A 14,632-nucleotide genomic window follows, 5' to 3' on the forward strand; every position below is an offset into this window, starting at 1 on the left:
GGTATCGGTATATATTCCAGGACGAGACTGTGTTTTGCATTAAGGATTCATAGTGTGATGTCTGATGAAAGAGAACTTGAAACGATGTTGTACTCGAATGTGGCTTAAATGTGGAGTTCTGGGGTTTGACGCTGTATTGCAATGAGTGTTGTTCTGCAGGACTTTGGAAAAAATTGCAATTAACGTTCTGCAGGACTTTGGAAAAATTGCAATTAACGTTCTGCAGGACTTTGGAAAAAATTGCAATTAACGTTCTGCAGGACTTTGGACAAAATGGGGTGGCGTACGGTGCTGCGAGTTCATTTGCTCTTATTGTATATACTCTGGGAAGAGCCTGTGTTTTGCATTAAGGATTCATAGTCCGATGTCTCTTGGTCCTTCCCCCTAAATTAACTTGTAAATCCAGGTATCGGGATGCATACAGGTATCAGTATACACTCCGGGAAGAGCCTGCGTTTTGCATTAAGGCTTCATAGTCCAATGTGTCTCGGTCCTTCCCCCTAAATTAACTTGTAAATCCAGGTATCGGGATGCATACAGGTATCAGGATGCATACAGGTATCAGGATGCATACAGGTATCGGGATGCATACAGGTATTGGGATGCATACAGGTATCAGTATACACTCAGGGAAGAGCCTGCGTTTTGCATTAAGGCTTCATAGTCCGATGTCTCTTGGTCCTTCCCCCTAAATTAACTTGTAAATCCAGGTATTGGGATGCATACAGGTATCGGGATGCATACAGGTATCAGGATGCATACAGGTATCAGGATGCATACAGGTATCGGGATGCATACAGGTATCAGGATGCATACAGGTATCGGGATGCATACAGGTATTGGGATGCATACAGGTATCGGGATGCATACAGGTATCAGTATACACTCCGGGAAGAGCCTGTGTTTTGCATTAAGGATTCATAGTCCGATGTCTCTTGGTCCTTCCCCGTAAATTAACTTGTAAATCCAGGTATCGGGATGCATACAGGTATCGGGATGCATACAGGTATCGGGATGCACACAGGTATCGGGATGCATACAGGTATCGGGATGCACACAGGTATCAGGATGCACACAGGTATCAGGATGCATACAGGTATCAGGATGCATACAGGTATCGGGATGCATACAGGTATCAGGATGCATACAGGTATCGGGATGCATACAGGTATCGGGATGCATACAGGTATCAGGATGCATACAGGTATCGGGATGCACACAGGTATCAGGATGCATACAGGTATCGGGATGCATACAGGTATCAGGATGCACACAGGTATCGGGATGCATACAGGTATCAGGATGCATACAGGTATCAGGATGCATACAGGTATCGGGATGCATACAGGTATCGGGATGCATACAGGTATCAGGATGCATACAGGTATCGGGATGCATACAGGTATCGGGATGCATACAGGTATCAGGATGCATACAGGTATCGGGATGCATACAGGTATCGGGATGCATACAGGTATCGGGATGCATACAGGTATCGGGATGCATACAGGTATCAGGATGCATACAGGTATCAGTATACACTCCGGGAAGAGCCTGTGTTTTGCATTAAGGATTCATAGTCCGATGTCTCTTGGTCCTTCCCCCTAAATTAACTTGTAAATCCAGGTATCGGGATGCATACAGGTATCGGGATGCATACAGGTATCAGTATACACTCCGGGAAGAGCCTGTGTTTTGCATTAAGGCTTCACAGTCCGATGTGTCTCGGTCCTTCTCCCGTGCCGGGGTCGGGCGCCAGGTCCTCAGTTCTGTAAAAACAACGGTTCTTCGTTAAACGTTCCTTACAGAGAAAAACAGCAGAAAGAACCAGCCCCAACGAGGCCGGTTCAGAGCCGCGGGCCGCAAGGACGGGGACGACACCCGTGCAAACCGAACCGGAGGCGACAACCCCCCGTCTCTGCTTGGCAGCGGGAAAACAGCTTTTTTCCCCCTTTTTTTTCCCCTTTTCACCGCGGTTGAGACGCCGCCAAGGCCGCGCGGGCGGCCGAGTCGCCGGCGCCGAGGGGGAGCCGCCGGGCCGGGCCGCGATGGTGTTCGTCTCGGGTTTATCTCGCGCCTCGCACGGGCCTAAAATTCCTGTTCAGGGGCACAGAGCTGCGATATTTCGCTTTTTTGTTCTCCCGTTTCGTCCCAGCCACAACGCGCTCCCCGTGCAGCCCCAACCGGCTGGGCAGCAGCGCCGCTCCTCGTCACGTTCCTTCGCTCCGTTTACCTTTTGCAATTTACAGATGTCGAAACCCAGCGTACTAAACAGAAATCCATCGTTTCGTTCTCCTAGATCCAAATCAGTTCGTATTCTAGAAACTTTTACATGCAGCCCCATCCAATGCCGAGTTCACATCGTAGCATTTAACTTGATGTTTGGGGGTTTTTTGGGGGAGTTTTTTTGTTTGGTTGGTTTTTTTGGGTTTTATTTCCCAATACCAATCAGAGTTCAACAATTTAAATTCTTTTCTGGTCTCAAAATCATTAGATAACAATAAGAGCAAATGAACTCCGCCAGCGGCCCCGCGTCCAGACGCGGCCTCTCATTGGCCAGCGAGGAGGAAGTGAAGCCCTTTCATTGGCTGGCGCTCTCCGGTTGCTAGGGTGACGGGGCGGGCTCTTCGCTGGGCTCTGCGCGCTGATTGGCTGCGGGGCGGGCTCTTCGCCGGGCTCTGCGCGCTGATTGGCTGCGGGGGGCGGAGCGGGAAGCGGCGGCGCGTTCTTGGCACCGCGCGGCTGTGAGGGGAACTGGGAGAACTGGGGGAAACTGGGAGGAACTGGGGGGAACTGGGAGAGACTGAGGGAACTGGGGGGAACTGGGAGAACTGGGAGAGACTGGGGGAACTGGGAGGGACTGGGAGAACTGGGAGAGACTGGGGGAGACTGGGGGAACTGGGAGGGACTGGGGGAACTGGGGGAACTGGGAGGAACTGGGAGAACTGGGGGAGACTGGGGGAACTGGGGGGAACTGGGGGAGACTTGGAGAACTGGGGGGAACTGGGGGAACTGGGGGGAACTGGGAGAACTGGGGGAACTGGGGGAACTGGGTGAACTGGGAGAACTGGGGGAGACTGGGGGATACTGGGAGGGACTGGGGGGAAATGGGGGATACTGGGAGTGGAGGGGGGAACTGAGAGTCACTGGGAATGTGAGGGGATGGTTACTGGGAGTTACTGGGAGCCACTGGGAGTGCATGGGGGGGAACTGGGAGTCGTTGGGAATAGGAAGGGGGGGTTACTGGGAGCCACTGGTGGGTACTGGGAGTGGGGATGTGGAGCTACAGGGAGTTACGTGGGCTGGGGGGTGTTACTGGGACTTACTGGGAATTGTGTCCCCCCCTCCCAGTGACACCAATGGCCGAGCGTCACCAGGACCCCCCAGGAACTGGTGAGCCCCGGACGCCTGGGTCCCCTCCCGAACTCCTGGGTCCCCTCCCGAACTCCTGGGTCCCTCTCGAACTCCTGGGTCCTTCCTGTCCCCCCAGGTCTCGTCCCCCCATCCCACTTCATGCTCCGCCCCTCCAGGTAACAGCTCCCAGTGCACCCAGTAAACTCCCAGTAACTCCCAGTGTTCCCAGTGACCCCCGGCAACCCCCCCCAGTGCTCCCAGTAACCCCCAGCAAACCCCCAGTGCTCCCAGTAATCCCCTGCCAACCTTCCAAGTGTTCCCAGTAATCCCCCCAGTGCTCCCAGTAATCCCCAGTAATCCCCCCAGTGCTCCCAGTAATCCCCCACTAACCCCCCCAGTGCTCCCAGTAACCCACATTGTTCCCAGTAACCCTCCAAGAATTCCCAGTAACTCTCCCAGTGCTCCCAGTAACCCCCCACTAATCCTCCCAGTGCTCCCAGTAACCCCCCACTAATCCTCCCAGTGCTCCCAGTAACCTTCCCAGTGCTCCCAGTAACCCCAGACACTCATTTCCCCTTTAACAGGACCCTGGAGGCGGAGCTTGCAGCTGAGAGGGGGCGGAGCCAGGCACTGGAGGCGGAGCTTGCAGCTGAGAGGGGGCGGAGCCAGGCACTGGAGGCGGAGCTTGCAGCTGAAAGGGGGCGGAGCCAAGCCCTGGGTGCAGAGCTGGAGGCCCTGAGGGGGCGGAGCCAAGCCCTGGAGGCGGAGCTTGTGGCTGAGAAGGGGCGGAGCCAAGCCCTGGGGGCGGAGCTGGAGGCCCTGAGGGGGCGTGGCCACACTCAAGGGGCGGAGCCTGTGGCGGGGCAGCCTCTGGGGCAGGTGAGTCCAGCGCCTGGGGACGGTGTCACCTCGCCCTGGGGACACGGTGGCCCCATCCTGGGGCTGTCCCCGGGGTGTCCCTGTCCCCACACTGTCCCCAGGGTGTCCCCAGGATGTCCCCTGTCCCCACACTGTCCCCAGGGTGTCCCCAGGGTGTCCCTGTCCCCACACTGTCCCCGGGGTGTCCCTGTCCCCACACTGTCCCCAGGGTGTCCCCAGGATGTCCCCTGTCCCCACACTGTCCCCAGGGTGTCCCCAGGGTGTCCCCTGTCCCCACAGTGTCCCCAGGGTGTCCCCAGGGTGTCCCTGTCCCCACACTGTCCCCGGGGTGTCCCTGTCCCCACACTGTCCCCATGGTGTCCCCAGGGTGTCCCCTGTCCCCACAGTGTCCCCAGGGTGTACCTGTCCCCACACTGTCCCCATGGTGTCCCCAGGGTGTCCCCTGTCCCCACAGTGTCCCCAGGGTGTCCCTGTCCCCACACCGTCCCCAGGGTGTCCCCAGGATGTCCCTGTCCCCAGTGTCCCCACACTGTCCCCATGTCCCCCCAGGTGCTGCTCCAGGCCCAGCTCAGCGCCCTGAGCCACATCCTGACCCTGCAGGAGCAGGAACTTGACCTTGAGGTGGGGCCGGGGGGCCGGGGGGGCACGGGGGGTCCAGGAGGTGCCCCCAGACCCCCCATCTCCCCCTCGTCCCCAGGTGTCCCCCCCCGGCCCGTGTCCCCCCCGGTTGGGGACTCTCTTGGGGCGCTGGCGGCAGAAGGTCTTTGTCCTCCTGGTGCAGCTGCAGGTCCAGGAGGAGGCGCTGCGGAGCCTGCGGGGGCAGGTGGGCCCGGACGCCTGGGTCCCTCCCGGACGCCTGGGTCCCTCCCGGATGCCTGGGTCCCCTCTGGAGGGCGGGGCTGGGTCCCATTGCAGGGGTCCTGGATGCCTGGGTCCCTCCCGGACGCCTGGGTCCCCTCTGGAGGGCTGGGCTGGGTCCCACTGCGGGGGCTCCCGGACGCCTGGGTCCCTCCTGGACGCCTGGGTCCCTCGGCAGGTGGGGGCCCTGGGGACAGCAGTGGCCGCGGGGACGCGCCGGGTGACACGGCTGGAGCTGCAGCTGCATGAAGAGGAGAAACTGCGGAGGGACAGACAGGTGACGTGGGGACAGACAGGGGACGTGGGGACCTGGGGACATCAGGGGGATATGGAGGGGACAGGGGGACATGGGGGAACAGGGGGACATGGGATATGGGGACAGGGGGACATCGGGGGACATAGGGGGGACATGGGGACATTAGAGGGATGTGGGGAACCATGGGACATGGGGACAGGGGCACGTGGGGACCTGATGGGGACATGGGGGGACACGTTGGGGACACACTGGGGACATGTGTGGGGACATGGGGATGTTTTGGGGACATTAAGGGAGGGCACTCGGGGAGGGGTTGGGGACACGTTGGGGACACCAGCGAGCACTGGGCTGTGTCCCAGTCCCTGACTGGGGGAGGTGATGCCGAGTTGGGGACACAGCAGCGGGGGGGCTTGGGGACAGTTTGGGGACACGGTGCCACTTGTCCCCAGCGCCTGGAGTGGGAGGTGACGCGGCAGCGGGGCCGCGCGGAGGCGGCACTGGGAGCACTGGGAGCACTGGTGCAGGCGGCCGGCAGGTACTGGGGGGACGGGGATGGGGACACTGGGGTGTCACCAGCGTCCCTGTCCCCGCGTGTCACCCCAATGTCCCTGTGTCCCCAGGCTGGCCGGGGCGGTGACAGCGCTGGAAGCCCAGGTGACAAAAGCCACCAGGAGCTTGGGGACAATGAGCAGCCGCCTGAGCCGGGCAGGACAGAGGCTGAGGGACCTGAGGGGTGACATGGGACATGGGGACATCGGGGGACATGGTGGGGACATGGGGACATCGGGGGGCTTGGGGGGACACAGGGACATCAGGGGACATGGGGGGATATGGGGACATTAGAGGGACATGGGAGACCATGGGACATGGGGACATCGGGGGGATATGGTGGGACATGGGGATATGGGGACACAGCGACATTGTGGGGGACGTGGAGATATTGGGGACAGTGGGACATGGGGACATTAGAAGGACATGGAGAACCATGGGACATGGGGACATGGGGGGATATGGGGACATGGGGGGGCATTGGGGCCATCAGGGGGATATGGGGACATTAGAGGGACATGGGGATATTTGGGCCGTGGGGACACTGGGGGCCACGGGCACAGGGTGGGGCACAGAGGGGCCCTGTTGTCACCGTGTCCCCTGTTGTCACCGTGTCCCCTGTCCCCAGGGCTGGTGGCTCCGGAGCAGCCGCGGTGGCCCCGGGACCTGGCAGGTGACAAGTGAGTGACGGGGGGGACCAGGGGACATGGGGACACCGGCGGTGACTCCGTCCCCAGGGTGACCCCACGTCTCTGTCCCCAGCCCAGTGACACAGGTGACGCAGCCGGGGGCCGGTGGCCGGCGCGGCGGTGAGTTGGGGACACCGGGGACTGGGGTGTCACCCGGGGTGGCCACCAGGTCCCTGGTGTCACTTGTCCCCACGGCGGTGGCCCCGGGGGTGACACACGAGCAGGTGACGGGGGATGTGGTGGCTTTGGGGACACCGCGCTGGGGGGGGGCGGTGTCACCGTGTCCCGCCTTGTGTCACCCCCAGGTCACCCCCCGTGGGGCCGGGCCCCTCCCCCAGCAGAGGTGGGAGTGTCCCCAATGTCCCCTCCCGTGTCCCCAATGGCCCCCCACGTCCCCCCAATGGCCCCTCCCATGTCCCCATGTCCCCCCAATGTCCCCTCCTGTGTCCCCAGTGACCCTCATGTGCTGCCAATGTCCCCTCTTGTGTCCCCAATGTCCCCCGCAATGTCCCCAATGTCCCCCCAATGTCCCCATGTCCCCCAGTGGCCCTGGCCGCGCTGGTGACGCAGCTGCAGGCTCTGGGCGCCGCCATCCTCGGTGACACCAGTGACACCAGCGACCCCCCGGGGACCCAGGCATCCGGGTGAGTCACCCCCGCCCCCGGCACTAGGACCAGTTGGACCCAGTTTGGGACTGGTGGGACCCGCGTGTCACCTGCCGGGTGTCACCGGGCGGGGGACACTGGGGGACATGGGGGTACTGGGAGTACTGGGCGGATACTGGGGGACACAGGGGCATACTGGGGGGTACTGGGAGTACTGGGGGACACTGGGAGACACTGGAGGGGATACTGGGGGGTACTGGGAGTACTGGGGGGGACATGGGGGACAGAGGGGCATACTGGGGGTACTGAGAGTACTGGGGGGATACTGGGGGGGACATGGGGCGTACTGGAGGGGATACTGGGGGGGACATGGGGGGTACTGGAGGGGATACTGGGGGACACGGGGGGATACTGGGGGGGACATGGGGGTACTGGGAGTACTGGGGGACACTGGAGGGGACATGGGGGCACTGGGTGACATGGGGGACACTGGGGACCCCCATTCCCCCACGTGTCACCCCACAAGTGTCGCCATCCCAGTACGGCCCAGCCCGGCACTGGTGGGACCCCCCGGCACTGGTGGGACCCCCCGGCTGCCATCCCAGTTTGCCCCAGTCACTTACTGGTCCTCCCTGTCCCACTGACCCAAAACCTCCTGTTTTTTCCAGCCCCCTCGACCCCCTGGAATCGCCGGGCAGGGAAACTGGGACCAGAACTGGGGGGACTGGACGGGGAACTGGGGGGACTGGGCCCCCCGCATCATTTTGGGGAGGGGCCCCAAAAAACCCCCCCCGGCTTCGGGTGCAAAAAGTTTATTTTTGACATTTTTGTGATATTCAAAGTGAGGGGAACTGACTCCCCCAATAAATGGCTCAAGGGCAACGCGGCTTGTGGGGGGCGGGGGAGACCCCCCCAAAATGTTGGGGGCCCGCCCTCCCCTCCCCAAAATTCGGGGGGGTCCCCCCGGCGTGTGACCCCCCAGTCCTGGGGCTCCCCCGTGTCTGCGTGTCCTGAGCGGGGGGGGCCCCAAACCTGCGTCCCCCACATTTGTACCCCCCCAATCTGGGGGGTGGTCACGGGCTTGGGGGGTCGGGGGGCACAGGGGGGTCAGGGGGGCGTTTGAGGGAAATCGGGGGGTCGGGGGGGGTCTTGGGGGTCACGGCGGGGTGGGGAGGGACAGGGGTTGGGGGGTCATGGGCTTGGGGGGGTCACAGGGGGTTGGGGAGTTGGGGGGGTCCTGGGGGGGTCAGGGGGTCCCAGGTCAGGGGGGTCAGGGGGGATCTCGGGGGTCAGGGGGGGTCGCGGGGGGATCAGGGGGGTCCCAGGGGTCAGGGGGTCCCAGGTCAGGGGGGTCCTGGGGGGGCCAGGGGGGGTCGCGGGGGGATCAGGGGGGTCTCGGGGGTCAGGGGGTCCCGGGGGGTCAGGGGGTCCTGGGGGGGTCAGGGGGTCCCAGGTCAGGGGCGTCCTGGGGGGGTCAGGGGGGGTCGCGGGGGGATCAGGGGGGTCCCAGGGGTCAGGGGGTCCCAGGTCAGGGGGGTCCTGGGGGGGTCAGGGGGGGTCGCGGGGGGATCAGGGGGGTCTCGGGGGTCAGGGGGTCCCGGGGGGTCCCGGGTCAGGGGTCGGTGCTGTCGCGCACCCACTGCAGGTACGGGGGGTTCCCCTGGGTCACCGGCACGGCCACGACCTCGGGCACCTCGTAGGGGTGAGCGGAGCTGCGGGGGGGGCACCCGTCACCCCCCCGTCACCCCCCCGTCACCCATCGCCCCCCCGGGTCACCCCCAGGTCACCCATCGCCCCCCCGGCTCGCGCTGTCACCCTGTGCCACCCCCTCCCTGTTCACCCCGCCATGTCACATCACCACCCCCTGGGTGACCCCATCGCCCCCCCCCGGGTCACATTGTCACCCCCGGTACCCTGTGACCCCCCCGTGTTCCCCCCATGTCACCCTGTCCCCCCCTTATGTCACATCATCGCCCCACGTCGCCTCCATGTCACCCCCCCCGGGTCACTGTGTCCCCCGCCAGGTCACTCTGTGTCCCACCCTGTGTCACCCTGTTACCCTCCCGGGTCACTCCCATGTCCCCGTGTCCCCCCCGTGTCCCCCCCGTGTCCCCCCCGTGTCCCCCCCACTCTCACCGCACAAACGCGGCCAGCGCCGGGATCCGGGAGCTGCGGGTCTTGATCATCTGGGGGGACATTGGGGACATTGGGGACACCACAGGGACACCCTGGGGACATTGGGGACACCCTTGAGACACTGTGGGGACACCCTGGGGATGCTGTGAGGACACTGGGGACACCCTGGGGACATCCTGGTGACACTGGGAATGCCATGGGGACAGTGTGGGGACACTGGGGACACCGTGGGGCATTGGGGACACCATGGGGCACTGGGGACACCGTGGGGCATTGGGGACACTGTGGGGACACTGGGGACACCAAGGGGCATTGGGGACACCGAGGGGCATTGGGGACACTGTGGGGACACTGGGGACACCAAGGGGCATTGGGGACACCGAGGGGCATTGGGGACACTGTGGGGACACTGGGGACACCATGGGGCATTGGGGACACCGAGGGGCATTGGGGACACCGTGGGGACATTGGGGACACCGTGGGGCATTGGGGACACCATGGGGCATTGGGGACACCGTGGGGCATTGGGGACACTGTGGGGACACTGGGGACACCATGGGGCATTGGGGACACCGTGGGGCATTGGGGACACTGTGGGGACACTGGGGACACCATGGGGCATTGGGGACACCGAGGGGCATTGGGGACACTGTGGGGACACTGGGGACACCATGGGGCATTGGGGACACCGTGGGGCACTGGGGACACCGTGGGGCATTGGGGCCACCGAGGGGCATTGGGGACACCGAGGGGCACTGGGGCCACCGTGGGGCATTGGGGCCACCGTGGGGCATTGGGGACACCGGGGCCACGGGGCCGTGACTCACCAGCAGGACCTCACCGTCCTCCTCCAGCTTCCCCTGCCAGCTGTAACTGGGGGGGGGTCAGGGGGGACCCCCCGTGTCCCCCCACGGCCCCCGGGTCCCCCCGTCCTCGGATCCCCCCGTGTCCCCCTGTCCCCACATCCCCATGTCCCCCTGTCCCCATATATCCCCATGTCCCCCCCCTGTCCCCATGTCCCCCGCCATGTCCCCATATCCCTGTATCCCCCCACGTCCCTGTGTCCCCCCGTGTCCCCATGTCCCCCCATCCCCATGTCCCCCCTGCCCCCATATCCCTGTGTCCCCCCCATCCCCATGTCCCCCCATGTCCCCATGTCCCCATATCCCTGTGTCCCCCCGTGTCCCCATGTCCCCCCATCCCCATGTCCCCCCATATCCCCATGTCCCCATATCCCTGTGTCCCCCCGTGTCCCCATGTCCCCCCATCCCCATGTCCCCCCATATCCCCATGTCCCCATATCCCTGTGTCCCCCCATATCCCTGTGTCCCCCCGTGTCCCTGTGTCCCCCCCATCCCCATGTCCCCCCATGTCCCCGTGTCCCCATATCCCTGTTTCTCCCCGTGTCCCCATGTCCCTGTGTCCCCATATCCCTGTGTCCCCCCGTGTCCCTGTGTCCCCCCCATCCCCATGTCCCCCCATGTCCCCGTGTCCCCATATCCCTGTGTCCCCCCGTGTCCCTGTGTCCCCCCCATCCCCATGTCCCCCCATGTCCCCGTGTCCCCGCTCACATGGAGGTGACGTGGGGCAGGATGTTGACACACGCGGCCAAACGTTTCTCCACCATCGCCCTGGGGACAGTGGGGACAGTGGGGACAGTGTCACCCCCCCATGGGTCCCCATCTCTGTGTCCCCCCCACCCAGGGTCCCTCTGTCCCCACCCAGTGTCCCCCCCAGTGCCCCCCCCGCTCCCTCAGTGTGTCCCCAAGTGTCCCCCCCACTCCCTGATGTGTCACCCCCAATGTCCCCCAGTGTCCCCCAATGTCCCCAAGTGTCCCCCACTCCCTGAGGTGTCACCCCAATGTCCCCAAGTGTCCCCCCCCACTCCCTGATGTGCCACCCCGATGTCCCCCCGATGTCCCCACCGCGCCAGCTCTTTGGCCACCGTCTCGTTGGGGCAGGTGACAAAAGCGGCCGAGAGGTCACCGGGGTCGTTGGGGACACCGGGGGGGACACCGGAGGGGACACCGGGGGGGGTGGCCATGCTCAGCAGCCGCCGCCCCAGCGCCGACGTCACCGTCACCAGCGCCAGCACCTGCGGGGACAGGGACACCCCCGTCGCAATACCCCCCACCATATCGCGATATCCCTGCCCATATCGCGATATCCCCCCACCATATCACAATATCCCACCCAAATCGCAATACCCCCCACCATATCACGATATCCCCCCACCATATCACAATATCCCACCCAAATCGCAATACCCCCCACCATATCACGATATCCCCCCGCCATATCACAATATCCCACCCATATCGCAATATCCCCCACCACATCACGATATCCCCCCGCTCTATCACAATACCCCACCCAAATCCCACCCCCCCATGTCGCGATAGTCGCTGCACCACGCTCCCCAACGCCCCGTGTCGCGCCGCCCCCCGCCCTGTCGCGATATGACCCCCCCCCGCCCCCAGGGGGCACTCACCGCCCCGGCCGCGTGCATGTGGAGGCAGCGCCCCCTGCGGGACGGGCGGCCTCAGCACCCCCCCGCGGACCCCCACAGGGCCCCCCCAGCACCCTAGAGCCCCCCCAGCTCTATGCAGCCCCCACCCCCCCGGGCCCCCCCAGCTCTATGCAGCCCCTCGACCCCCCAACCCCCCCCCATTGGCCCCCGCCCCCTATAGCGCCCCCTCCCCATAGAGCCCCCCAACCTCCAGGGCCCCCCCATTGGCCCCCACCCCCCACAGCGCCCCCCAAACTCTATGGAGCCCCCGAGCCCCCCAGGGCCCCCCAAACTCTATGGAGCCCCCGACCCCCCCAGGGTCCCCCCAACTCTATAGAACCCCCGACCCCCCCAAACTCTATGGAGCCCCCACCCCCTCCATCCCCCCAAACTCTATAGACCCCCCGACCCCCCCAAACTCTATAGACCCCCCGCCCGGGTCCCCCCAAACTCTACGGAGCCCCCGACCCCCCCCAACTCTATAGACCCCCCGACCCCCCCAGGGCCCCCCCAACTCTACGGAGCTCCCACCCCCCCGGGTCCCCCCAACTCTACGCCCCCCCGCCCCCCGCCCCCCGCGCTCCGCACCCGCCGCGCCGCCGCCGCCACGTGACCCGCGCGGCCCCGCCCCCTCCCGCGCCCCTCCCCCCAGCGCGGAGCGGAAGCGGCGGGAGACGGGGGGGGAGGGGCCGGGGGGCGGGGCCGCCACCACCGCGGTGACGTCACAGCTCACGCCCCGCGCACGGTCACAAACCCGTGTGAACTGGGAGCGCTGGGATGGGGGCACTGGGGACACTGGGGACACTGGGATGGGGGCACTGGGGGCACTGGGATGGGGGCACTGGGGACACTGGGGGCACTGGGATGGGGGCACTGGGATGGGGACACTGGGGACACTGGGGACACTGGGAGCGCTGGGATGGGGACACTGGGATGGGGACACTGGGGACACTGGGGACACTGGGATGGGGGCACTGGGGACACTGGGGACACTGGGATGGGGACACTGGGAGCGCTGGGGGCACTGGGATGGGGACACTGGGATGGGGGCACTGGGGGCACTGGGATGGGGACACTGGGGACACTGGGATGGGGGCACTGGGGGCACTGGGATGGGGACACTGGGGACACTGGGATGGGGGCACTGGGATGGGGACACTGGGATGGGGGCACTGGGATGGGGGCACTGGGGACACTGGGATGGGGGCACTGGGATGGGGGCACTGGGGACACTGGGATGGGGGCACTGGGGGCGCTGGGGACACTGGGATGGGGACACTGGGGACACTGGGATGGGGACACTGGGGGCACTGGGATGGGGGCACTGGGATGGGGGCACTGGGGACACTGGGATGGGGGCACTGGGATGGGGGCACTGGGATGGGGGCACTGGGGACACTGGGATGGGGGCACTGGGATGGGGACACTGGGATGGGGGCACTGGGATGGGGACACTGGGGACACTGGGATGGGGACACTGGGATGGGGACACTGGGATGGGGGCACTGGGGACACTGGGATGGGGGCACTGGGGACACTGGGATGGGGACACTGGGATGGGGGCACTGGGGGCGCTGGGATGGGGGCACTGGGATGGGGACACTGGGATGGGGGCACTGGGGACACTGGGATGGGGGCACTGGGGACACTGGGATGGGGACACTGGGATGGGGGCACTGGGGGCGCTGGGGACACTGGGATGGGGACACTGGGGACACTGGGATGGGGACACTGGGGGCACTGGGATGGGGGCACTGGGATGGGGGCACTGGGGACACTGGGATGGGGGCACTGGGATGGGGGCACTGGGATGGGGACACTGGGATGGGGGCACTGGGATGGGGACACTGGGGACACTGGGATGGGGGCACTGGGGACACTGGGATGGGGACACTGGGATGGGGGCACTGGGGACACTGGGGACACTGGGGACACTGGGGACACTGGGATGGGGACACTGGGGGCGCTGGGATGGGGACACTGGGGGCGCTGGGGACACTGGGATGGGGACACTGGGGACACTGGGATGGGGACACTGGGGACACTGGGGGCACTGGGATGGGGACACTGGGAGCGCTGGGGGCACTGGGATGGAGGCACTGGGGACACTGGGGACACTGGGATGGGGGCACTGGGGACACTGGGATGGGGGCACTGCGATGGGGACACTGGGGACACTGGGATGGGGGCACTGGGGACACTGGGGACACTGGGATGGGGGCACTGGGGACACTGGGATGGGGGCACTGGGATGGGGGCACTGGGGACACTGGGATGGGGACACTGGGGGCGCTGGAGGGAGGTGACAACGGGACCATCGCACCAGCGGGGTCGCTGGTGCCGCCGCCGTCACCGGTGCCGCGGGGGCTCTTAAAGGCGCCGCCCCCGCACGCCTGGGTCCCCCCGCACTCCTGGGTCCCTCCGCACTCCTGGGTCCCTCCCGCACTCCTGGGTCCCCCCGCACTCCTGGGTCCCTCCCGCACTCCTGGGTCCCCCCGCACTCCTGAGTCCCTCCCGCACTCCTGGGTCCCCCCGCACTCCTGGGTCCCGCCGCACGCCTGGGTCCCCCCGCACGCCTGGGTCCCCCCGCACTCCTGGGTCCCCCCGCACGCCTGGCTCCCGCCGCACGCCTGGGTCCCCCCGCACGCCTGGGTCCCCCCGCACGCCTGGCTCCTTCCCGCACTCCTGGGTCCCCCCGCACGCCTGGGTCCCCCCGCACGCCTGGGTCCCTCCGCACTCCTGGGTCCCCCCGCACTCCTGGGTCCCGCCGCACGCCTGGGTCCCCCCGCACTCCTGG

General features: G+C 65.3%; 2 protein-coding genes across 2 annotated transcripts; one reads left to right on the plus strand and one right to left on the minus strand.

The window, feature by feature from the left end:
* Positions 1-2,711: 2,711 nt before the first annotated feature.
* On the plus strand, positions 2,712-8,084 carry LOC136000821 (coiled-coil alpha-helical rod protein 1-like). The gene is made up of 13 exons (XM_065654808.1): positions 2,712-2,744; positions 3,352-3,393; positions 3,491-3,530; positions 3,939-4,233; positions 4,783-4,854; positions 4,931-5,056; positions 5,270-5,368; positions 5,797-5,882; positions 5,968-6,080; positions 6,525-6,576; positions 6,659-6,705; positions 7,130-7,229; positions 7,859-8,084. The coding sequence occupies exons 2-13, from the start codon at positions 3,360-3,362 to the stop codon at positions 8,010-8,012; spliced, it is 1,218 nt and encodes a 405-aa protein (XP_065510880.1). The 5' UTR covers positions 2,712-2,744; positions 3,352-3,359; the 3' UTR covers positions 8,013-8,084.
* CUTA (cutA divalent cation tolerance homolog) lies at positions 7,987-12,449 on the minus strand. The gene is made up of 7 exons (XM_065654842.1): positions 12,424-12,449; positions 11,818-11,851; positions 11,252-11,421; positions 10,898-10,957; positions 10,154-10,199; positions 9,327-9,376; positions 7,987-8,902 (listed from the first exon to the last, which is right to left on the minus strand). Exons 2-7 carry the CDS (start codon positions 11,833-11,835, stop codon positions 8,803-8,805), a joined length of 444 nt encoding a protein of 147 aa, XP_065510914.1. The 5' UTR covers positions 11,836-11,851; positions 12,424-12,449; the 3' UTR covers positions 7,987-8,802.
* Between the last annotated feature and the right edge of the window lie 2,183 nt (positions 12,450-14,632).

The sequence above is a fragment of the Caloenas nicobarica genome, chromosome 35, assembly GCF_036013445.1.
Source record: "Caloenas nicobarica isolate bCalNic1 chromosome 35, bCalNic1.hap1, whole genome shotgun sequence".
Taxonomy (NCBI): Eukaryota; Metazoa; Chordata; class Aves; order Columbiformes; family Columbidae; genus Caloenas; species Caloenas nicobarica.